Source organism: Pseudorasbora parva, chromosome 21 (assembly GCF_024679245.1).
Source record: "Pseudorasbora parva isolate DD20220531a chromosome 21, ASM2467924v1, whole genome shotgun sequence".
Classification (NCBI taxonomy): Eukaryota; Metazoa; Chordata; class Actinopteri; order Cypriniformes; family Gobionidae; genus Pseudorasbora; species Pseudorasbora parva.
In genome coordinates, this window is record NC_090192.1 from 28,803,073 (window position 1) to 28,828,725 (window position 25,653).

Genomic DNA, 25,653 nt, shown 5'->3' on the forward strand with positions numbered 1-25,653 from the left:
AGAAAGAAGAAGGAAAGTTGCTGATTATAAAATAAATAAAAAATTACTATTTATTTTTTTAATTTAAGTTTAATATATGATTTTATAGAGCAAGTAACATTTTTAGAATATAAAGATTTTTGGTAGGATATTAAAATGTTTCCGAGCTCTATAGTCATTGGCTATAGATGGCAAAAGAGTACTGAGAGCATATTTAAAAATAGAAGAAAACACAAAATCCTTCAGAAATTATCTTAAGGAAATTGAATAGAGGACATCTAGGAATTGATTCCAGTGACCTAAATACTTTGAAACGATGTGGGAAACCACAAACACCAAGATTCATAGCACAAAAAAGGTTCATGAAGGAATGGCTAGTTGGGTTTTAGTCACTAAAAAACTAAAAGAAAAGTCACAAAAGTCAAAGGTTAGGTCAGATAGATGTGACCCTCCGTAGCAAATGTTTGCACAATTTTATTTTAATCGCAGTGCCAGAGTTTTTAGCGTAAAATAGTGAGAATTTATGAAAGTCTAAAAATATAATTGAACCACCACAGGCCACACTTTTCCGCTTCAGCAGGAAAACCAGATTTATCTTACTGACTGATCCAATGACATCATCTCTCTTTTTCTGACAAAGAAATATTACACACAAGCCTGATTTATGTTGCTTGTCCAACAGTTTGAATAAGGGGATCCGACTGTGAAACTGGACACTACAAATAATTAAAGGCTCATATAGTCTGTAGTGCACTTCTTTAATGGTTGATGCTTTGAGTCCACTTTTTTCTTTTCTTCAGAAACAACAAAAACATTAAGTTTAATCGTTCCGAGCGAAACCCGAATCAATGCCAAACTGACATTTCAGAAGAATTTGTGACCTGTCATTATCTCACATAGCCCATATTTGGTGCTTCTTTCACTTCTCATTACTCCAAAAAAAATATTTAATCGCACATACTCTTTTCTGACTTTTACAAGATTGGAAACTGTGTAAATTGCCCAAGCGGAAAGGAACATAAAAAATAAATTGGTAACAAAGTGAGAGAAACAGAAAAAATATATTATAACAATAAAAAAGATTTCCCTGGGGTCTAAGACATAAAATGGTTGAGATAAAATGGGAATTCTAAAGACTTCGAATAGCATTCTCTCGTTGTTAGCTCATAGAGTGCAATATCAGTCTGGAAGTCATTAGCTAAATGTTCCGTTTTAATGGCAGATATATGAATACTTTGGGAGGTGAAGAGAGGGGAAGGCTATCTGATATTATGTAATGTGGGCATCAGGTTCTGTGACGTAAGGAGGATCAGACTAGGTTATGCTGGGATCACTGAGACTGTAATATGGTTTAAGGTTTATTTGGGAATATAAAGCAAACGTGGTGCATGCAAAACCCTCTTAATATTGCAAGACTTTCCTAATTAAAATATCATGGCACATCAGTACAGAACACGAGATAAGTTTTACTCATGTCCGTCTTTTAAAGCTGTATCTGTTATGTGCATCGGTTTCTATATGCTTGCTTTTATTCCACATAGGTTTGAAAGTACAGTTTCTTAGAAAGTGTTTCTCTTTCTTAAAATCCCATCATTTATTATCCATACAAAGGCAACAAGAAAGAAAAAAGATTGATGAATCTTCTGTAGATTTCCTTTGAACATGGACACATATGGGACCAAAATCCATCTGGTGCACTTCCCAGATACCCCATTGGGACAGTCTATGGTCAGAATGTCCTTTCTTTTCGAGCTTTGATTGCTACGTATAAAGTACCTCCCACAGTCATCAGTTCAGAAAAAGTATTTTCAAAGACATGCCCTTTCCTCTGCATCAAAATTATAGTTCTATAATGCATTTAAGGAAGCCTTTATAAAATGTTATGTTTTTATTATTGCAGTTGGCCTTTAAGGTCAGAACTGACTGTTTTTAACTTATAGCTGCACATAAAAAGGTAAGCTCATGATCGTATGATGTACTTTGGCAGGGACTCTTGTTCTGCGTGTATTATGTAATTAACGAGGAACCTTTCTCAAGAGCTGATTATTAAACACACATCTTGGCAAAACAGCACCAGAAACTGTTTGAAAAACCTGGAACTGTAATTTAGACTCCATGGACACAAGGAAGGAAGAATTATTATTTTGTTCACTCTAATCATGCACTTTTAAAAGGGCAGAACTCATGGGGATACTTTCTCATTTCAGACATATGCGGGATATAATGTCATTTCCAGCATATAGAAGTGAAATACACAATGATGTCATCCTTTAGGCCTTTGTTGAGGCCAGATTTTGCTCTGATTTTTTTCACCTAGGGCATGTTGTAAACTTGTACATCATCTGTCTCATCTGCTGTAGTATATATCTCCACTTCACATGCTTTTGTAAGATGTTCCCACTCAACGCAAATGGACGGAATGTCTACCTTTGTGTGTTCAGAAAGGGATGGAGCATTTTTTCAAAGGAATGTAATGCTCTTAATAGAACAGGTCAAATTAAAGTCATAAATCTTAAATGGTAAATGCCACATTGTGCTGCCCTGATCTTTAACTGTGTAGTGTAAATAAGAATTCCAGCTAAGACCAGCTTCCTGTCTGTCTGTCTATCGTCTGTCTGTCTATCGTCTGTCTGTCTATCGTCTGTCTGTGGGACATATTTGATATTTTATATTGGACTACAGAATGGATACATACACATTACTGTTCAAAATATGTTTTTGTGTGTGTGTGTGTGTGGGGGGGGGGAATCAAAATTATCAGTAAAGACATCAAATAAATGCTGTTGAACTCTATTTAAGTCACACACAAGAATCCTGAAAAAAGATAACTCCGTTTTCCACTGAAATATGAGGTGGCGCAACATTGATAATAAAAAAATATTTCTTGAGCAGCAAACTAGCATTTTGGAATGATTTCTGAATGATCATGTGACACTGAAGCCTGCTGAAATTCAGCTTACATCACAGAAATAAATTAGAGTTTATAAGCACATAGAAAGCGATTTTAAATCAAAATAACATTTAAAAATATTATTATTGTGATTATATATTTTTGAGACATGTATAATTGCACAGTATAAATAACCCAAAAGGCTTTTTTTTGTGGGCGGGGGGGGGGGGGGGGGGTTGTCTGGCATTTGTCTAAGGACACTTCTTTTTTATTCCTTTTCGCTATAAACCTGGCCTTAATCTTAGCCTTCTCACATACCTATGCTCACATTTAGGTCTTCACCTCAGCCCCAGGCGCGATTCAGAAGTGCATTAGCTAATGAAAACTGTCATGACGTGCTGTCACAGAAACACCCCAAACCTCTCCAGCCACAGTGCAACCCGCCTCCAGTCCCCCAAACACCCTCCCGCTTGAAACCAAATATGCGTGCCCCTCATGATAAAATTGAAGAGAGATCAGTTATGAGGAGTGAGCCCGCGTGAGTCCGACATCATCTGGATTTATCACGTATCAGCCTTGGAACATCGAAACATTGTTTAGTAACACCTCCGGATTGACTGCATTTTTTCCGTGCGCGGTTTTTAAACGTTGTGCTTTGGGAACCGTGGCATCTCCAGGTTTTTACGCACTGACTTTTTGATCATTATCGTGGGTTTACCATTGTGGAACTGACTGAGGAGTAGCACAATTTGTTATTTTCGTCTTGTGCATAAAACAAAACTTATTTTGTTAGTACATTTTTGCAAAAACATCACGGAGTTCGCCTTTGGTTTGGGTAGGTGAGGTGCCCGTTACTCTTTTATTGTTGTTATGGGGAGTCAGAACAAATGTGGTGGGTCTTTTTAAAAGTATGTGTTATTTTTTATTTTAAAGAGGGCATATAACGGTTTTAACGGTGTTACTTATTGTTTTCATAACTACAAAAGTGAATACATTTTAATCAGAGTGCACCAAATAGACGCTCGTTTCTCAATTACGCATGCGATTGGACGGCGTGAGGCATGTCTAATAGTGTGTTTTTAATTCTAGGTGAGGTATCCTTTCAACCGCGGAGAGCCACTGTAAGGCAGAACAATTGATATTTGGGTACCATTGTGATCCATAGAAGAATGATTCTCCGAAGATGTCTCCGAATATTGGCCCTTTTGCTTCTGTTCACCTCTGTAAAATCTCAAGGTAATACTGTAGGATCTTTCTCTATAGTATCTAAATAATCTGTATTACTTTTCTGATGTAATGAATTTGTGTATCATCCTAATAACCAAAATATTTCTATAAAAATATTTAATATTTTTAATATACATTGCTTTCTATTTTTTATTTCATTGCTAACTACACTAACAATGTCAGGTATTTCTAAAGCATTTATTCATCTCAGTTAATGTTAATCTCAACATTTACTAATACGTGATTAAAATCAAAAGCTAAACCTAAACTATCATGAACTAACAATGGACAGTTGATGTTTTTTTATTAATTGATGTTAAAAAAGATGAATAACTATAGCAAATGTACTGCTAATAGCTAGTTAATATTAGTTAATGCATTAACCTTAATTAATGGAGCCTTCTTGTAAAGTCTTACCATTTCTTTTCATTTTACTATAACAATTATATCATTATTAAATATACAACAGTGTACAATTGGCGACAGCCTCATTTGTTTTCTTTTGGTATCACAGAATATCTCAGGATGTCCTCTGTCAGACAAGTAGTCTGGATCAAGGTTGTTAACAAATAACTTGACCATGAACTTTTATTCAAAATAATACATTTATAGCCTAGATTAAATACATTATTAAATACATTTATAGCCTAGATTATGTAAAAGGGAAAGTGCGTTTTCATGTCCTCTGTCCATCATTTACATTTTTAATCCATCTTTAACCACCTTTTGCCATCATTTTAAATGGCCCTGTTTAACAGTAAAAATAAGTCAGAGTTCATGTCAACAAATGTAAAATAATATCAAAACATATACCCTTTTTTAGATGCGACCCTGGAAGATGAGACAGTTTTTGACATGTTTGAAACCAGTGGGATCACACGCAAGACTATCGGTGTGAAGCTTTTCAAGGGTCTGGACAGCGATGCTCCAGCATACCGCTTCATCCGTTTCGACCAGCTCCCCTCTGTCAGCTCCTCAGCTCTACAACAGCTTCTTTTGCAAATTCAAAACAATGAAGGCTTTATTCTGACAGCCACTCTGCGCCAGGACCGCACATCCCGCGGCACCATTCTTGCCCTGGAAGGCCCCGGAGAGCGCAGGCAGTTTGAGGTCGTTTCGGATGGGAGAACCAACACTCTAGATTTGGTATACTGGTGGGCCGATGGCTCACGCAACGTGATCTCTTTTGAGGATGTAGACCTCTCGGATTCGCAGTGGAAGAATGTTACACTCTATGTGCATGGAGAGACGGCAACTTTGTACATTGGTTGTGGACTCATTGATAGCTTTATTCTTGATGAACCTTTCTATGAACACCTGAGTGCCACCGGTGCCCGTATGTTTGTGGCCAAAGGGTCGACCCGGGAAAGCCATTTTAGGGTATGTTTGATGTCAAATTATTAAAATAAAGCGCATGCAAGTAGAATACATTAGGGCATCTACAGGATATCAAGAATAATTACCACTAATACATTTTTGCTCATTGTAAAGCAATTTAGTCAGCATTAGTAGTTGAAGAGCAAGCCAAGCAAGTGGCTGGAAAGTGAGTAATAAATTACAGCTGATCCTCGAGCGTTCTGTAAATCTAACCCAACTTCCCAGTCCTGTGAGATATATGTGAACGGTTGAAAATTGGCAAAGTAACCTTGACAGCAGCTGTTGTTTCTTTCAGGGCTTGCTGCAGAATGTACGTTTTATCTTTGACACCCCACTTGAGGACATTCTGGAGAGCAGGGGATGTGATCTTGGAAACCCAGGTAGGAGGGGCTTGTGAGTCTTAACATTCTTTTAACAAGGTTAGCCAGCCAAAAAAGATTTGTGGGATCAAGATGAAGTTCCTGTTTAATGGGAACTGCTGTACTGAATGTATAACTCACAGACAGGAAGGGATTTGTTCAGTAATGATGTCCGTTTTTGATGGAATATATTTTGTGTTAATTTTTTTCCTCAGTGTCAGCCGTATGATGGCTGTGGAAAGAATGGGTTCTTGAGCTACAGGCTTTTGACATCCCATAGCTCAGGGGAAGGTTTTTGGCTCTTGACAGTTAGCTTTATAAATAAATATGCTTAGGGGTTCATGCTTGTGGAAACCTGTGCACATTCACTCAGACTAGGAGCAACCAGCCTGACTGAAGGAATTATTAGCATGGAATTGCCATAATGTGCTTGTATTACAAGCCTGTATTTATCTAAACGGGCCATCCATCAATCCGGTTTGACTTTGTATGTGTTTTAGAGCACATCGACCCTCTTGATTTAGTTTTAAGATTGGTATGTTTTTGTAAATGTACAAATACAGCGTTATCTTGTATTTAAATGAGTTTACATCGTTATAAACAAAATAAGTACAGATAGATGGGTCAGTAGGTCATATGATTATAAGTTAATGTCATATGAACAGTTAAAAATCAATGCAACTACACACACAGAGAGAGAGAGAGAGAGAGAGAGAGAGAGAGAGAGAGAGAGAGAGAGAGAGAGAGAGAGAGAGAGAGAGAGAGAGAGAGAGAGAGAGAGAGAGAGAAGAGTTATAACACATTTATAGCCACTTGAGGAAATGAGCATAGATATAAAAAAAGAGCCCTGGCTTCAAGGCAAGGCAAGTTTATTTATATAGCACATTTCATACACAGTGGTGATTCAAGAAATTACTCAAATAAATAAAAATATCATGCATAAGAAATAAAAAAATAAAAGCAGAGAATAATACTGATTAAAGCGATTTCTTCTTTTGACGGCTTCCACTGTCTCTTCACCTCTAACGGAGTGTGTAAACTTTACAGTGTCTTCTTTTGACGGTTTACACTGTCTAATGGACAGCAACTTGTACACTTATACACGTTTCATATATACAAAAATGATGCAGCTATCTTAAATGCAGATGCATTAATCTTAATTTCTTTGTTATCTGTCAATATCAAAAGAATCAACGTATTATATTTACAACATATAATCCACAAAGTAAATTCTGTTTCATGTTAGACCTAATAATAGTTCATTGGGTTAATTCACACTCCTGCCACACCCTGACTTTAAAATTATACTATGTTCCTTTGGAAATAACTTCAAAATTGTGCTTCTAAAAATGGCAGACAAGAATTGCTGAGATAGGTCTCTGTGCCTAGAAATAGTTTGCTCGCGGTTACATGTGTGTTACATCACAGGAGCCCATGAAATGTTTTAATTTGGCTTCCTATTACAATCTTCAAGCGCCTGAGTGTTGTGTATAAAGAGGCTTTATTGCAAACAGGTTTAGTCGTCACGCTGTGAGATACCCAATGTCTGAATTCTCCATCCTTGTACTTGCCTTAAAGGTGAAGTGTGTCATTTTTCGATGTTTAAAGGCTTCCTCTAATCCCTCGTAGCTAAGACAACTATAAGTAAGCCATATGATTACTTTGAAAAGTGTAAACACTGCGGCTCTGTGGCTGTATCAAAACATAGCTGTGTTTGTTTGAGCATCTCAACCAACCCGACACAACATTGGCTTAACCAGTTCTGTGATTTAAGGATAGAGCTAGCAGTTTGGTAGGTTTGGTTGACCAACGACAAATGCAATGTTTTTCAGTGTATACACTGCCGTTTAAAAGTTTAGGGTTTGTACGAAAAGTCACTTAAACTCACCAAAATGGCATTTATTTGTCCAAAAATACAGTAAAAATAGTAATATTATAACAATGTAAAATAACTGTGATTGATATCTGATTGATAGATGATTGATAACTGATTTTGATGTATTTTTTAATTTATTGCTGGGATGAAACATCCATTATTCATTCAGAAATCATTCTATTATGCTGATTTGGTGCTTAAAGGGATCCCATGGTGTTGGGACTTGTATGGCTTAATATAACATAAATGATGTCTCTTACTGAATTATGTGGTAGAAAACCCATGAAAGATCTACGTTATTTAAAAAATCGATTTTATATTTGGACCATGGGCGGCGCCATTTTGTTTGCGTTCTAGGTTGATGACGTAGAGTGGTTGAACTCCTCAATCAGCTGGCGTTACCCGTTGCTATTTTTACCACAACGCAACTCGAAAATTGTTTCAGAGTTAAACAAAACAAATGAATTGCTTTGTAATTGTACTTAAAACACACTCAAACATACATGTGCACACAAACTCACCTACACAAGTCACAAACAGATCGGCGGGCGCGCACACACACACCTGACTGCTCTGTCTCAATCGCATGCATCATCACCAAAACATCCTGCCTCTCTTCCTCACGTTACTTTATCCCATCGTCCTACCTAGATATTTCCCTCTGCTGGTCACATTAGGCATTATAGTTAATCTACTATCAACAGTCTATCTAGGGAACAGGATGTGTTGAACAGGATATCAACACAGGGAATAGATTGAGGGTTATGTATGCGCGCGCAGTGCGTGCGTGTGTGTGTGTGTTCGCGCCGATCTGTTGGGGTGTGTGTGTGTTCGCGCCGATCTGTTGGGGTGTGTGTGTGTGTTCGCGCCGATCTGTTGGGGTGTGTGTGAGTCTGTGTGAGAGAGAGAGTTTGTGTGCACATGTATGTTTGAGTGCGTGAAGTCGGACAGCTGTTTGTAAATCGGCTTTACTCGTTGCGGTGGAACGTGAGACTGAATGACTGCACTCGAACATGTCCACTATGGTGTCGGACAACACTACAAATGTCCGTCCCTTCAAATAATGCCCTATTTAAGGGTATAGGGTCGATTTCAGATTCAGCCCCTGTCGTGGAGACTGAGCAGCCCAACATCTCGATTGAGACAGAGCCTGTCGTGTGCGCGCCCGCCGATCTGTTTGTGACTTGTGTAGGTGAGTTTGTGTGCACATGTATGTTTGAGTGTGTTTTAAGTATAATTACAAAGGAATTCATTGGTTTTGTTTAACTCTGAAACAATTTTCGAGTTGCGTTGTGGTAAAAATAGCTACGGGTAATGCCAGCTGATTGAGGAGTTCAACCACTCTACGTCATCAACCTAGAACGCAAACAAAATGGCGCCGCCCATGGTCCAAATATAAAATCGATTTTTAAAATAACGTAGATCTTTCATGGGTTTTCTACTACATAATTCAGTAAGAGACATCATTTATGTTATATTAAGCCATACAAGTCTCAACACCAGGGGATCCCTTTAAGAAAAAAAAATTCTCTCAGGACCACTGTCCTCAAATATGATTGACTAATAGCATAAAGTTTGGATTGGCGGTATTGTTCTCTTCTGGGCAAGATGTCCCTACGCATCCATGCAGCCTATAAGAGCAGGGAGAGCAGCAATAACTCCTTTTGGGTAAACAGAACAAAACCAACATAACATATTTCATATTAATTAATTATTAATGTCAATATTATTAATGTCAATATTTAAACGTAAAAAATAATCAGGAAATTAGTCTGATTCAAAGGAAATTATAACACTGTAACGCGGTTCTTAGATGGGAAGGAAGGAGGCGGGAACCGGCGAACATTCAACAACTTTATTAAGTAAATAAATAAACAAACAAAGCGAAAGTAAACCGCGGGCAGCCCCCCACGGACGACTGCCAGCACACACACAACAAAACGTAAACAAAACCTAACATAAAATCCAGAACTGGTCCTCTCTCGTCTTCCGCTGCCTTCGCTCCTCCTTTTATGCTCTCGTCACTCGGGCCCCAAGACGAGACCGGTGTGGCGTGCAGCTGGCACTCATTAGCACTCGTCACCGGCCCGCTCTCACGGTCCCTTGCTCCGCTGCTTGCCACAAATACCAAATCCTGACGGATGAGAGTAGAGTAGGAGATGGGGATGGAGGAGGGTAAATGAGCGCTGGAGAAAAAAGTATTTAGTCAGCAACCAATTGTGCAAGTTCTCCCACCTAAAAGATGAGAGAGGCCTGTAATTTAATCATAGATACACTTATAAGAGAGACAGAATGAGAAAACAAAAATCCAGAAAATAACATTGTCTGATTTTTAAAAGATTTGTTTTTGTGCAAATTATGGTGGAAAATTAGTATTTGGTCACCTACAAAAAAGCTAAATTTCTGGCTCTCACAGACCTGTAACTTCTTCTTTAAGAGGCTCCTCTGTCCTCCACTCGTTACCTGTATTGATGGCACCTGTTTGAACTCGTTATCAGAATAAAAGACACCTGTCCACGACCGCAAACAGTCAGACTCTAAACTCCACTATGGCCAAGACCAAAGAGCTGTCAAAGGACGCCAAAAACAAATTGTAGACCTGCACTCGGCTGGGAAGCAATAGGTAAGCAGCTTGGTGTGAAGAAATCAACTGTGGGAGCAATTATTAGAAAATGGAAAAAAACACTGATAATCTGCCTCAATCTGGGGCTCCACGCAAGATCTCATCCCGTAAAGGTCAAAATGATCACAAGAACGGTGAGCAAAAGTCCCATAATCACATGGGGCGACCTAGTCAATGACCTGCAGAGAGCTGGGACCAAAGCAACGAACTCTACCATTAGTAACACACTACGCCGCCAGAGACTCAAATCCTGCAGTGCGAGACGTGTCCCCCTGCTTAAGCCAGTACAAGTCCGTGCCCGTTTGAATTTTGCTAGAGAGCATTTGGATGATCCAGAAGAGGATTGGGAGAATGTCATGGTCAAATGAAACCAAAATTGACCTTTTTGGTAAAAGCTCAACTTGTCTTGTCTGGAGGAGAAAGAATGCTGAGTTGCACCCAAAGAACACCATACCTGCTGTGAAGCATGGGGTGGAAACATCATGCTTTTAGGCTGTTTGTCTGCAAAGGGACGAGGACGACTGATCTGTGTAAAGAAAAAAAATGAATGGGGCCATGTATCGTGAGATTTTTAATAAAAACCTCCTTCCATCAGCAAGGACACTGAAGATGAAACGTGGCTGGGTCTTTCAGCATGACAATGATCCCAAACACAACGCCCGCTTAACGAAGGAGTCGCTTCGTGAGAAGTATTTAAAGTTATTGGAGTGGCCTAGCCAGTCTCCAGATGTCAACCCCATAGAAAATCGTTGGATGGAGTTGAAAATCTGTGTTGCCCAGTGACAGCCCCAAAACATCAATGCTCTGGAGGAGATCTGCATGGAGGAATGGGCCAAACTACGAGCAACAGTTTGTAAAAACATTGTGGTGACTTATAGAAAACGTTTGACCTCTGTCATTGCCAACAAAGGGTATATAAAAAAGTATTGAGAATAACTTTTGTTATTGACCAAATACTTATTTTCCACCATAATTTGCAAATAAATGCTTTAAAAATCAGACAGATGGATGAACTAAGAACTCTCATAGTTGAAGTGTACCTATGATGAAAATTACAGGCCTCTCTTATCTTTTTAAGTGTGAGAACTTGCACAATTGGTGGCTGAGGCTGACTAAATACTTTTTGCACCACTATATATGTATGCTCTGATAAACGTAGTATCCAAATAAGTAGACGTGATCAGCTGACAGTGCAAGCCTGACAAACTTGACCTGCCAGAACTGACGCTACGTCAGTTATTTTGTGAGAAACATGATACATTTTTTCAGGATACTTTGATCAGTAGAAAAAAAAATGTGTATATTGTCTAATACTAAAGACATAAATACTGATCTGTTCATCATGCAAAGTCCTGGTGTGACTTTAGAAGACTTTGAATATAATAGTGAAATGTGGTATTGGTGCTTTATATAACTATCTAATTATTGTCCAATGGCTTTTGAACCACACATCAGAATTAATTCTACATTAGCATTTCTTCTGTCTTTTCCCAGTGGAGGTGAATGTAGTCAGCGAGAGTGCAGAGGAGGTGGAGGTTCCATCTTCAATAGCCAGCAATGTGATTGGCCAGAATACAGATGTTCCAGCCACCAGCTCCTCAGAAATTATGTGTGAACGTTCCTGTGAAGAACTGGCCAACCTCTTCCAGGAGCTCAAAGGTCTCAGAGTTGTCGTTAGCAACCTCATAGATGGTCTGCAGAAAGTGGTAAGTCCTGTTGTGTTGCTTTGACAGATCCGAATGTAAATCTTGTGCTAGACCTTATCAGACCTAAACAAGACCAGGCACTTAAAACTGCTGTCATTTAGAAACGAGATGTTTCCCTTGCCTCTAAGATCTCACATGCAGATATAGCATATCATATTGTTGACGTTAAATGATTTTGTCAGATGTTTAAAAGAACCTGAGCTCACTCCAGCGTGGGCAGTTAAGTTTGTGGGCACATGAATGCGATAGTTGGACCCTAATTGGGTATCTACTCACATAACTGTGGCTGAATGTGAGCTCAGTAAATCACTGTTAGATGTTTCTGTTGGAAAACATAAAACATTTTCAATATATGAACGTTTATAGTTATTTTGACTGCTTGTTATGTTTAAATGTGTGGAAAGCCTGTATTACGTCTCCTAGCACGAAGACGGACAGTTTATCAGTTAATTTCAAACTCAAACTGATTTTTTTTTAGACAGAAGAAAACACAGCGATGAAGGAGGCCCTAAGTAAGATGCAGAATCTTTCGGAACAGAGCATGTGTTGGCAAGATGGCCGTATGTTTGAGGACAAAGAGGACTGGATTGTGGATAGTTGCACGAAATGTACCTGCCAAGAAGGAAAAGTTGTTTGTCGTCAGATCACTTGCCCTCCAGTGGCATGTGCCAGTCCCTCCTTCATCGATGGTGAATGCTGTCCAGTGTGCCTTCGTAAGTGCAACCAGTTGTTTTTTCTATAGTTTTGAAGTAACACTTTACAATAAGGTTTTATTAGTTATATGATCTAATACTGAACTGCACTACTACAGCATTTATTAATAATGTTAATTATTATTATTATTATTTTTTTACAAAGTTATAAATCATGCGACGTGTAAAAAAATAAATAAAGCATTTAAATTTGGTATATTTTCTCATGATGTTGTATGCGTCTTGTATATGTCTAGCAATGGACAGTGAGGACGGCTGGTCTCCATGGTCAGAGTGGACTCAGTGCACAGTCACGTGTGGGAGCGGCACTCAACAGAGGGGGCGCTCTTGTGATGACACAAGTAATACATGTTCTGGACCCTCGATTCAGACGCGCAAGTGCAGTTTGGGAAAATGTGACCGCAGAGGTATGAATACAAGCATTCTCTGTGTGGTAACTTCTCATGGGTCCTTCATAGCGCGCTTAGTAGTAACATTGTTTTGCACTCACAGTTCGTCAGGATGGTGGCTGGAGCTTATGGTCTCCCTGGTCGTCCTGCTCTGTGACATGTGGGGAGGGACTGATCACACGTATCCGTCACTGCAATGCTCCCGTTCCACAAAGAGGTGGCAAAGACTGTGAAGGTGACGGACGAGAGACACAGAGCTGCCACGCAGACCCTTGTCCGAGTGAGTGTTACATCCCAGCAATGAAACAAATAGGGTTTGCATATTTAAATTTCATGTAAAATTGAATAAATGTGTTAGCACCATTGAACAAATTTAACACTGTTACAAGTAACAGTCCTACAAAATTTAAAGCTCAACCCCCATAGATTGAGCCCAACTACACACACTCAATCTTATCCACCCAGCTGTTCAGATCTTAACTGGAAAACATAGAGAGAATGATGTCAGTCTTTCCATGGCTTATATTATCATTAGAGAAGGGACGCTACACAGATTTGGGCAATTTGTTCATCAGAGGATTATGGCAAAGATACTTATGACATGGCCAATTAATGAGATTCCCCTCGGAGACACAGCAGATGCCTGGAAACACTCTGAAATCAGGGATATTGAATGTTTAGGATCTGGGCTAACTTTTAGCGAACAGCAGCAATAGAGGAGGGAGAGCTATGTGCATTGTGCCTTAATATTCTGAGCATTTATTTGTTATTTCCACATTAGCAGGGAATGTGCAAGCACACAGATTGCATTATTTTAGAGGTGTTACATAACATATCAAGGGTTCCAAAATAAAATCCAAGTTAATTTAAATCTAAAAAATGGTATTTATTAGTTAGTTTCATCACATGAATATCAATATCTGTTCTTTGAAGTTGGCACTACTCTATCTTAAAATTGCATGAGCTGATCAAGGGCACAATAAAACTAAATAACAGCCAGATTAATACAAAACAAAGATGAATAACAAGCAGATGGACATTATCACAATAAAAACAGCCTAGTGCTTTACATTATGCAATAATATAAACATTAATTTCATGAGGTCACAAAACAGATGCTGTAAATGCCCTCCAGGGTCGTTGAGTCACTGCAGACAAATTTGTGAATCAAACTTTTGGCCTGCGACATCTAATAGTCGGAAATTTCACCACATGTGCTTGTTTCTCCATTTAGTTGATGGTGGCTGGGGTCCATGGTCTCCTGGGCATTGTGTTCAGCAACATGTGGAGGGGGTCTGAAGAGTCGTGTTAGAGAGTGTAACAGCCCTGAACCACAGCATGGAGGAAGGAAGTGTCTTGGAGACTCCATTGAAAATGAAGTATGCAACCGACAGGAGTGTCCAATTGGTAAGAAAAACAAACTTAGGAATATATGCCTTGTTAAAGTGCCTTTCCTTTTCAAACTCCTAACATCTCTTTCCTTAGCATTAGAGAAGTAAGAAAGAACTGTGTTGATTTCACAGACGGCTGTCTTTCGAACCCTTGCTTCTCTGGGGTCGAGTGTAGCACAGCTTCTGATGGATCCTGGGAGTGTGGGCCCTGCCCGAATGGTTACCGTGGCAATGGAACTTCTTGTGAGGATGTCAATGAGGTAAACAAAGGCCCTGTTCAATCAGATCACAATGAGGCGAGGATGACACCTAACTGATATTTTAATGTCTCTCTTGTCCACTTTATGGTCTATGGGTGTAAACAGTCATTCTACAATAATTTTATGAAGCGACGAGAATAGTTTTTAAAGGTGCACTATGTAGTATTTTTGCAGTAATATATACAAAAACCATTAGACCAGTGTTAAATATTTTGTTCAGTTGAGTACTTACAATATCCTAAATGTTTCCAACTATTTGTAAATCCTATTGCCAAGAGTGTAGTGATGTATGAATGACAGCTTACATAGAAGTCTCTTTCAAACCAAATTCTGTTGATTAATGCAGCAAATTCACTAAACCCGATGCGAAACCTTATGTGATATTCCCATTCACGTGGATATTAAAATTACCTTAACTTATACACCTTAACTTGCCCTTCATGTTTGTGCTACTCCAGACACGAATGATCACGGGGCTTGTTGAAGAGAGGTGTGCATTGGTTTTTTCTAAACTTTTCAATTGGTGGACGATAAAACTGGTAAAAAAATCACATATATTTACATGGAGGAAGGAACCAAAGCCATATCTAGAAACCAGAACATCCTGGAGACTAAGGGGCCAGTTATTGTAACATGGCAACTGCCTAACAATGCTTTAGCAACCACACAAAAAGCAAAAATGTATCCATTATCTATTTTCAATAGAGTAAAAATTTATGAAGCTCTGCTTAACTCAGAAATCACTTTCAAACCAAACGGCTGTCTGCAACAAATTAACATAACCTGAAGTGATATATAATGTTATATGAGCGCAAATCAATGTATTTAACAATGCAATTAGTTTTGCATGTGCAAGAACCTGCAGTAATATATATATATATATATAAAATCTGGCAATCCTGATCCTTGTATAACTCACTGTAACACTCTCTCTCTCTCTCTCTCTCTCTCTCTCTCTCTCTCTCTCTCTCTCTCTCTCTCTCTCTCTCTCTCTCTCTCTCTCTCTCTCTCTCTCTCTCTCTCTCTCTCTCTCTCTCTCTCTCTCTCTCTCTCTCTCTTTTACCTCCTTTGTGCAGTGTGATATGGTTTCAGATCTTTGCCATAAGGTGGGTGGCCAACAGCAATGTGTGAACACTGACCCTGGATTCCACTGTCTCCCCTGCCCCCCACGTTACAAAGGGACTCAGCCCTACGGCATGGGAGTGGAGTCAGCTAAAACCAACAAACAGGTCAGTCACACACATCACCTCACATACCACGTACCAGGCGGCTAATTTATGTCCATCCTGCAGCCGATACCCTCAGAGTCTCAAGGTTCTGCTTCATTTCAGTATCTGTTTACCCCACTCATGAATAGGTGTGTGAACCCTACAACCCCTGTAAGGACAACAGCCACAGTTGCCACAAGTATGGTGAATGCATCTTCCTTAGTCACTTCAGCGACCCGATGTATAAGTGTGAGTGCCGTATTGGTTATGCTGGAGATGGAATCATCTGTGGAGAGGACTTTGATTTGGATGGATGGCCCAACCAGGACCTTGCGTGTGGAGCAAATGCCACCTACCATTGCAAAAAGGTACTACATAACTCACGATTAACCAGTGTCATGCCCTCCATTTGGGACCAGATGTAAATTTTATAGCAAAAATGTATAAATCATTTAAAGGGGTATATCATACACAATATCTGTCAATATCGTGACATTCTTTAGTACCTATAGAGTAGTACTGCATTATTCATATATCTGAAAAGTCTTTAGTTGTAGTTTAAAATAATATAAAAGGCAGATCTGCTGTATAGAGTCTTTCCAAATAAAACTGAGCGGTATCATGTGGGCGGAACTAAAGAGTCACGTTCGTGTTGTTTACTTGATGTGCACTTATGCGCCGATAGCCAACAACACACAGACATTGGAAGCAGTTTTACTCACCGTCTGTGGTTCCAAAGCATGATTATGAACCTTTACCATTGTGACCGCTCCATCTTTTAACATTAGACGATCTGCAAATCCGTAGTTGAACTGGGCCTTGTTTATAAAACAATCATCGCCGAAATGCAGGGAACAAACATAAACATTTGCACAACTCCTTTGCTGCTCCAGAAAAATTAACTCCATGCACTGTCCATTAAGGTTACATTCTTTGGGAAGCTGAACAGGATTGTCTTGCCCTGAAAACAAAAAACAACTTGGGTTATGTTTATAACCCTTGTTCCCTGAGAGGGCATCGTGACGACACTTTGGGGAACGCCCCAGTGTAGCGCGTCTGAAGCATGAATGAAATCTGTCACCGATCCTGATTGGTGCTGCGTACTGATGTAGTATGTGAAAGCATACCTGGAAGCTATTAGAGAACGCTGGCACATAGTAGAGACAGCTTTGTGATGAAGCAGGCGCTCTCACGTGAGAAGGTGTGGCGAAGAGAGTGTCTCATTCCCTCTCAGGGAACAAGGGTTATAGTCATAAACCGAGACGTTCCCTTTATCGAGGGAACTCGCACTGCGTCATTGTGACGACACTCTGGGGAACGAAATACCCACTATGCCACACCATATCACGCCCGCCCAACTGTGAAGCTGGCCTCCAGGCACACTTAGGACACGAGCACCAGGAGACAGGTAGCTTGCTAGTTCCTCCTCGACACGAGGCAACGCCCCCTAGCCAGACTCAGACATGCCGATGACACAACCGAAATCCAGGACTGGCGGATTCGATAGGCCAAAACGGCAAGCCTGGCGTGGTGGCTGAGCCCGCTTTTTGAAAAAACGTCCATCCAACTTGCTCACAGGCTGGACTTCAACCTTTTCCTGTGACCAATCAATGCTTAACTTGGCCACAGCGCGGGTCAACACATCGACTAGCTCTTCTTGAATAGGAGGGTGAAGAGGTGAATCCACCTGCACTTCATCCGCCTCAATGCTGAGCCGATCTGACCACTCAGAATCAGACAACACTGCTCATTATCCACCTCACGGGAAGAAGCAACATTGCGGGCTTTTGCACGAGGCGGGAGAGCTATTGATTCCTCGGACGAGGAGTGGGAGGATGCCTCAGCATGCCCACATCCCGTTGCGAGAAATCCATTTGTGAGCCCCATGATCGGCGCTGCCTCAACAGGCCAGCCGTGAGCGCAGCACTCGGAGCAGCAGCTTTTCGCATTCGCTGCAGGTGACCCCCTCGAGAGCACCCTGAGCGTGCTGCAAGCCGAGACTACACACACAAGTTGTACACACACTGCATAGAACTGCACACACACCGGTATGTGTCATGGGTGCACACACCGTCTAATACATTGAAGTCAATATGTTTTCTGGTGAGTTTATTGCTATGAGTAATGTAGACTGTGCATTGATTCATTGGTTTTGTTTAATTTAAATCATGCCTCACCCTAGGGTTTAGCTGGTGACTGCTATTAGATGGTTTCTAAGAAATATAAAATGGAAAGAAATATCGTTTCACCTTAATAAACCCCACAGGACAATGGCATCAAGTCAGGCAGGGGTCCCAGTGACCATGAACTAGAGGAATGTTTTGATTTGGCCCAGTGTTTACTGTCTATTGTGCCTTTTGGGATCATATATTTTATATCCCTTAAATGTCTTTGTGGTGAAATGTTTAGCCAAAGGGAGGGAGAGCAAAAGTAATAATTACATCATTCTTCTCCTGTGATGGATAATTGCTTGATTATGTCATGATACACCGTGGAGAAAAACCAGGACCAGAATCTGCAAGACATCACAGATCTGAAGCCTGGGAACCCAAGAGAGCCAAGCGAGAAAGCAATAAAGGATAAAATATGTGCACATAGCAAATAAAGGAAAATATTGGTAATGCACACAATGAAGAATTGAGTACTCATAGCAGAAGAAACTTGAAATTCATAGTAATGCATGAGGGTGATTTGATGTGGTTCATTTGATATGTGTAACTATTAGATGGTTTCTGGAGTAAGACCTGTTCACATTGCACACATAAGCAAAGCGTTAGTGTGACAGCTAAGGCTCAAAATGAACTTAAAAGTACATTTACACACCCACATACACAATGCAAGCACAGGTGTTATATAGCCACATTATTTAAAATTCAAATTAAATATATCTTTAGCTGAGTCTTGCAGGTAGACAGAGATTATATATTAGGTAATGGTAGGGGAAGTGAATTCCATAATTTAGGAGCATTGACACTAAATGACCTACCACCTACAGTGGACAGCCAGAAACCAGGAGTGAACAAAAGACCAAGCTCAGATGATCTGAGGGACCGAGCAGGAGAGTAGTGGAGTAAATCAGACAGATATGGAAGTGCAAGACCATTTAATGCCTTGAATGTTAGAAGTAATGTCTTAAAGTGATGCCACATGTGGCCAGTGAAGATCATGCAGTAGAGGAGTTATGTGAGCAGAATGCCTGGTGGAGGTGAGGACTGAGTTTTGAACATACTAGGAAGACCAAGAAATAGAGCATTGCAATAATCCAGACGGGATGTGATAAATGCTTGAATTAAGATTTCAGCATCAGCCATAGTGAGAGAAGATCGAAGATGTGCAATATTACAAAAATTGACAAAAGAGTTTTTAACAACAGAAGAGATGTGAGAGGCAAAAGATAGAGCTGAGTCAAATAAGACACCAAGATTATGGACAGATGAAGAAGGTTTAACATAAGGATTAACAACCTTTTTACTGAGGTTGCAGAGCCAATAATCAGTATTTCAGTTTTGTTATTATTTAGTTTAAGGATATTTAAGGACATTCAATGCTAGATATCCCTATGCAGTGAGTGAGTCAGGCAAGGATGGCCTATCAGAGCTGGTGGTGAGGTAGATTTGAATGTCAGTTCATGCCTGCATATGATGTTAGGAAGTGGATATATATAAATGGCAAACAGAAGTGGACCGAGAACTGAGCCCTGAGGAACACCCTGTGAAAGCGGAGCAGTGGCAGATTTACCATATACCCTTGTATGGTGATACAATATTTTCTGTCGCTGATCTAGGAGATGAGCCAAGAGATAGCTGAACCAGAGATACCAATATTAGAAAAGCGAGAAATTAGTGTTTCATGGTGGACTGTTTCAAATGCAGAGTTAAGATCCAGAAAAATCTAAATGTTTTCTTAACCCTGAATACATAGACAGAAGAATATCATTTACCAAACGAAGAGCAGCTTCAGCGCTATGTGACGAGGAAAATCCTGACTGAAATGGTTCAAATAGGCCATTAAGATTGATCTCAATTGTGAAGCCACAACTTTTTCCAGATTTTTACTTAGGAATGGTGTCTTAAGAATGGGGGTCACAGAGACAGTTTTAATTCTGCTGGAACAATAGCAGATGTTAAGCTAGAATGTATAATATGTGTTATGAAAGGTTCAACTTCACAAACACACCTCTTAAGCAAAACAGTCAGAGTAGGGTCAAGCTGGCAGGATGTAGAGCTAGACTTCACAATTACATCACGTATGACAGCAGAAGTAGTGAGAGTAAAAGCAGTGAGAGAGTTTGTAGAGTGAGCGGAGTCAGCTGACATCAAGTGAACATGGATGCAGTGATTGACTTAAACTGACGCTGAACAGATGCGGGGTTAGCACCGCTTTTTACACAGGGTGTTATGAACCCGTGTTAACTCTGCATTGCGATGCCAAATTTGTACAGTGTGAAACGATCCAGTGTTAGAATGTTGCAACTGAATGCTTAGCAACCGACAACAAATCGTATTTATATTCACTCGCGTTGGGCAGTTACGTAAACACTGCGCAATGTATATAAACTTCACAATTTCAATTGTGAAAAGCCCTTTTCTGTTCCTCCATATTAATATCCATTGGTCATGCTTGCTCTGTGATATGTTTCTGTAATTAACATTAAACTTTATTCTGCAATCTCTGCAGGACAACTGCCCGACTCTACCCAACTCTGGTCAGGAGGACTTTGACAATGATGGGCAAGGAGATGCTTGTGATAAAGATGATGATAACGATGAAATTGTGGATGAAAGGGTGAGGAAGATTTAGTACATGTACATGTGATTTAGTTTATGGATCTGTGTTCACGCTACCAACATGTATTCATATTCACACATGTATGCTTTTATGATATATTTCTTCCAGGACAACTGCCCCTTGATGTATAACCCCAGGCAGTATGATTATGACAAGGATGATGTTGGAGACCGCTGTGATAACTGCCCATATGAACACAACCCTGCTCAGACCGACACTGACAACAATGGGGAAGGAGACGCCTGTTCTATTGATATGGATGGAGATGGTACAAAAAGCTCTGATTTGCCTTTTATAATCATTGTGACTCTTTTTAGAATGCAACAGATGTTTGAAACACATATTCTTTTCTTATTTCTGTTTATAGAGATTCTAAACGAGCGAGACAACTGCCCGCTCATTTATAACACAGACCAGAAAGACACGGATATAGATGGTGTCGGAGACCAGTGTGATAACTGCCCCTTAGTCCACAACCCACAACAGGTCTGGAGGAAAACAGAGACTGACTGCTTTTAAATATCCTTATTCATTCATTTTTTTAAGAATGTTACCATTTTGTGTTTGCAGACGGATGTAGATAATGATCTAATTGGAGACCAGTGTGATGACAACCAAGACATAGATGAAGACGGCCATCAAAATAACATGGATAACTGTCCATACATATCCAATGCTAACCAAGCCGACCACGACGGAGATGGGAAAGGAGATGCTTGCGATTTTGACGATGATAATGATGGCATTCCTGATGACCGTGATAACTGCAGACTAGTTTCCAACAAGGACCAACAGGACTCTGATGGTAAAACACTGTTAAACATACTACATAGAATTAGACACTCCTTATTTTGGTCTCTGATTATAGTATTGAAATAATAATCAAGTAGGTTTGTATGATAAATTATTAGCATGTCAGTTATTGGCCCAAACATTTTTTTTATCTGTAGGTAAAAAAAATCCTGGTTTATGAAAAAATGCCTAAAATAGTCTAAATTTAATACAAATCAATTAAAATATTCAAATATAACATTTAAATATATCTACATAAACTTTACTTTTTTGAACCACTGCATTAGCACGTCTTACTGTGCACTCATATCATATCTCACTTCTGCTGTTTACCATTTCATCCAGAGTAAGGAATGTGTGGAAATAATGATGTGTCTAATTATTGATATATGGCATTGGCGCTGAAGCGCCATGTGAACATTTGTTCTGCAGAATATCAGAGAATGGAGGTAACCGATAAACAACATCCAGAATTTTCCTCTGGGCTCCTCACACCTGTTTGTCTCAATACACAATCCTGCATTCAATTTTTGTGTCATGCGAGCGTCTGTTGTTTTGGACGTTGTTCATATTTCCTATGAGCGTCGTCCAAGAATCTGTCCCATAAAAAAGAAAATCAAAGACAAGGCATGAAAAGCAGGCAGATAAGAAAAGCGTAAATTTCTCGCTGGCATCAGAAACGCCGGAGAGTTGCAGTAGTCCCCGTCTCTTTGTGTTTTATGAGGAATTTTAGACACACACATATACAGTTTGACGTTAAGCCTAAATGGTATAATGGTGGAATAAGTTCTCTGTTGTCAAGCCATGCTTACTGCTTGGGTTTTCTTTTATAAAGTGGATTTGAAATTTAAGTGGGGTGAAATTTGCCTTGGCATTCCAAAGGGTGTTCATTTCAACGGCCCTCTGAACTCCAAGTGCTAGCTGAAGCCGTCACGGTCTGTGGGGAGATTGGAGATCTTTGAGGTTTTGTTGGCTTTAGAGAGACAATCTTAAAGCTTTGGGAAAAGCCATTGTTTTCCAGTTTTCCAAAAGTTAAAGTACCTCTTGGCTAGGATTGCACTATGATGCCAGTAGTTTGCAGATCAAATGATTGAATGTTTTGAAGCTTAAATTTGTATTTTCTAGGTCAGTGGCTTTGAGTATTTTATGAAGTGGTTACACTGATTATAAGTGGTTATATCTTAGCACGAGGAGTGTATACGGCCTCATATGTCTCATGAGCTCATAATGATTTGTTTTTTTAAATTGCCTGTTTTAACCTACTTTGACACTCAAGATGGAGGGCAAGCATTGCAGTTAAGCCGTTGGTTTAAACATTATTATTTTTTTCTCCCAGGTGATGGTCGTGGTGACACCTGTGAGAATGACTTCGATAATGACAATGTCCCGGATATATTTGACGCGTGCCCGGAAAACAACGGCATCAGTATCACAGACTTCCGGAAGTTTCAAATGGTTCACCTCGATCCCAAGGGAACCACGCAGATTGATCCCAACTGGGTGGTCCGGAACCAGGGCAAAGAGCTTGTGCAGACTGCCAACTCCGACCCTGGCATTGCAGTGGGTAAGTGAGCTGTAAGGCAAACATTTCCATACATAAAAAGGTGAAACGTTCCAATATTGATTTTGGATCTTGGTCTTTCTGCGCAACACGACAGGCTTTGATGAGTTCAGCGCTGTGGATTTCAGCGGGACCTTCTATGTGAATACAGACAGGGATGATGACTATGCAGGTTTTGTGTTTGGATACCAGTCTAGCCGGCGTTTTTACGTCGTAATGTGGAAACAGATCACGCAGACGTACTGGGAAGACAAGCCATCAAAGGCGTTTGGCATCTCTGGCGTATCTCTCAAAGTGGTCAACTCCACCACAGGCACTGGGGAAAATCTACGCAATGCATTATGGCACACAGGCAACACCAAGCAACAGGTGAACTCTCTCTTCACTTTTATTAGTCCTGACAGATTTCTCTTTTTATGCCATTACTAACAATAAACTGTCCAATAAATTCCCTTAATTCAAAGCAGTGCTGTCTGTCTTAGTGCTTAAAATTATGAATGGCTTTACAATGCATCGTTTAGGTACGCACTCTGTGGCATGACCCGAAGAATATCGGCTGGAAAGACTATACTGCCTACCGCTGGCATCTCATCCACAGACCCAAGACTGGCTTCATTAGGTATAGACGTCCATCTTGTTTAAGTCAGCAGCACACTGTCTGTCTGTCTGTCTGTCTGTCTTTAACATAATATAGAATATAATATAGTAAATAATTTTGTATATACTTTTCAATAACATTATTAATACAAATATAATATAACAAGATATGATATAATATATGATAATGAAATTATGACACAGTAAAAAAATATAAAAATGTAATATATAATTATATTATGTAAAAACAACGTATACAATTGTATAAATCACATTTATATATTATCATATAGTCTGTCTGTCTGTCTGTCTGTCTGTCTCTCTCTCTCTCTCTCTCTCTCTCTCTCTCTCTCTCTCTCTCTCTCTCTCTCTCTGTGTATATAATGTATACAAATGTATATTTATAAAAATATGTTTATAAAATAAATTTTCCCCAGGGTTGTTGTGTATGAAGGCAAGCAGATCATGGCAGACTCAGGTCCCATTTATGACAAGACGTTTGCAGGTGGAAGACTTGGGTTATTTGTTTTCTCCCAGGAGGCCGTCTTCTTCTCTGACCTCAAATATGAATGCAGAGGTGAACAAATTTGACTTCCAAAATTCTTCCAATATCCGGTAATCTTGATTTTTTTTCTGTTATTGATCATTTTCTTTCTTTTTGCAGATAATTGAGTGTGACTGAAGTACATATTGTATCTCCTGTCATGAACTTTTTTGATGAAAGCAAACCGGATCAATGTAGTGCCTTAATTTGTAAAAGAAGAAACCGAGGCATTCTGCAATAAGAGCCTGCAAATCAACAGACCAAGCGGTGTCTTCAAGCGGTGAACACACCGTCTGCTGGACAAGTGCGAATGGAAGCAAATATTTGGTCAGCATTGCTTTAGATTCTCAGTTAATTGTTGCACAAATAATATTTGTAATGCTACAACGAGTCCTGCCATCTTGAATATAAACCCAAGGCGTGTTGAGGGTTTATAGTTTTTCATTTCATATCATTTATTCTTTTATATGTCTTTCTAGTCATTCCTATGGAGAACATTTTGTGCTTTTTGTGTTTGTTGCAAGCGTTTAGGGGAGATGTATTATATTCAGACATTTTCTATTATCTACTGTAACTTATTTGTCTTTTTTCTGGTTATTAGTTAACATTCTTTTTGTATTGTGTATCCCTTGCTGATAAATTGTAAATACTTATTTATTTGTTTACATTGACAACTTTTTACAAATGAGGTTTAAAAAGATGTTTTGCATATGTTCTCAAAATGCATTCATGTCAGTAAGGCTCCGTCATTGGCTATTACTGTATGTATCTACATAAAGTGAATGTGACAAGAGGAACTGTAATGTAATATTCCTGAACATTTCAGAAGGTGTTTCACATTTCTTCTATTAAACTACAGAGGCTGCATGAAAGTAACCAATGCTTAACACGTGCCCTCAGTGACCCCAGCAGCAGAGACTTTCCTTGCTCTCACAGGTACAATGGTGACAAACCAGGATTGTGATCTCAGTAACTCTCCAGTTTCTAGGTCAGCCTAACTTGGCAATGAACCAGCAATATTCGCAGTATCCCCGTCTACCAGAACCCTCTTGTATGCCTTTATATTCAATAAGCGCCATTCAGGAAATGCTAGAGAGATTTAATATAAATTTCTTTCTTATTTAAATGAGATAAGGGAATATATATTATGTCTCTCATATACATGCTTTAAATCAATTAACTTGTTTCATTTACAGTCGTTGCATTCACTGCCTAACATGAAGCACTTCATTAGATGTTGGATTCAAGATTCGTCTACAGGCTTGCTGCTAATTACATTTTTATCATTTGTGTTTGTATTAACTAACAATTGTTGTTGTTTTTTTTCTCACGTGTTTTCATGGCAAATATTTGATGAAATCACTATTTGTCAA

At 39.5% G+C, this 25,653-nt stretch overlaps 1 protein-coding gene across 1 annotated transcript; it reads left to right on the forward strand.

Moving 5' to 3' along the window:
- The first annotated feature begins 3,400 nt into the window (after nt 1–3,400).
- thbs2b (thrombospondin 2b) lies at nt 3,401–25,653 on the forward strand. The gene is given in 22 exon segments (XM_067429984.1): nt 3,401–3,704; nt 3,959–4,105; nt 4,920–5,476; nt 5,769–5,853; nt 11,826–12,037; nt 12,516–12,750; nt 12,987–13,157; nt 13,243–13,419; nt 14,374–14,397; nt 14,400–14,546; nt 14,663–14,790; nt 15,867–16,019; nt 16,148–16,366; nt 20,676–20,783; nt 20,895–21,054; nt 21,154–21,272; nt 21,357–21,591; nt 22,915–23,142; nt 23,237–23,508; nt 23,661–23,758; nt 24,174–24,313; nt 24,401–25,653. Coding segments are annotated over 21 exon segments (3,543 nt in total). The 5' UTR covers nt 3,401–3,704; nt 3,959–4,038; the 3' UTR covers nt 24,409–25,653.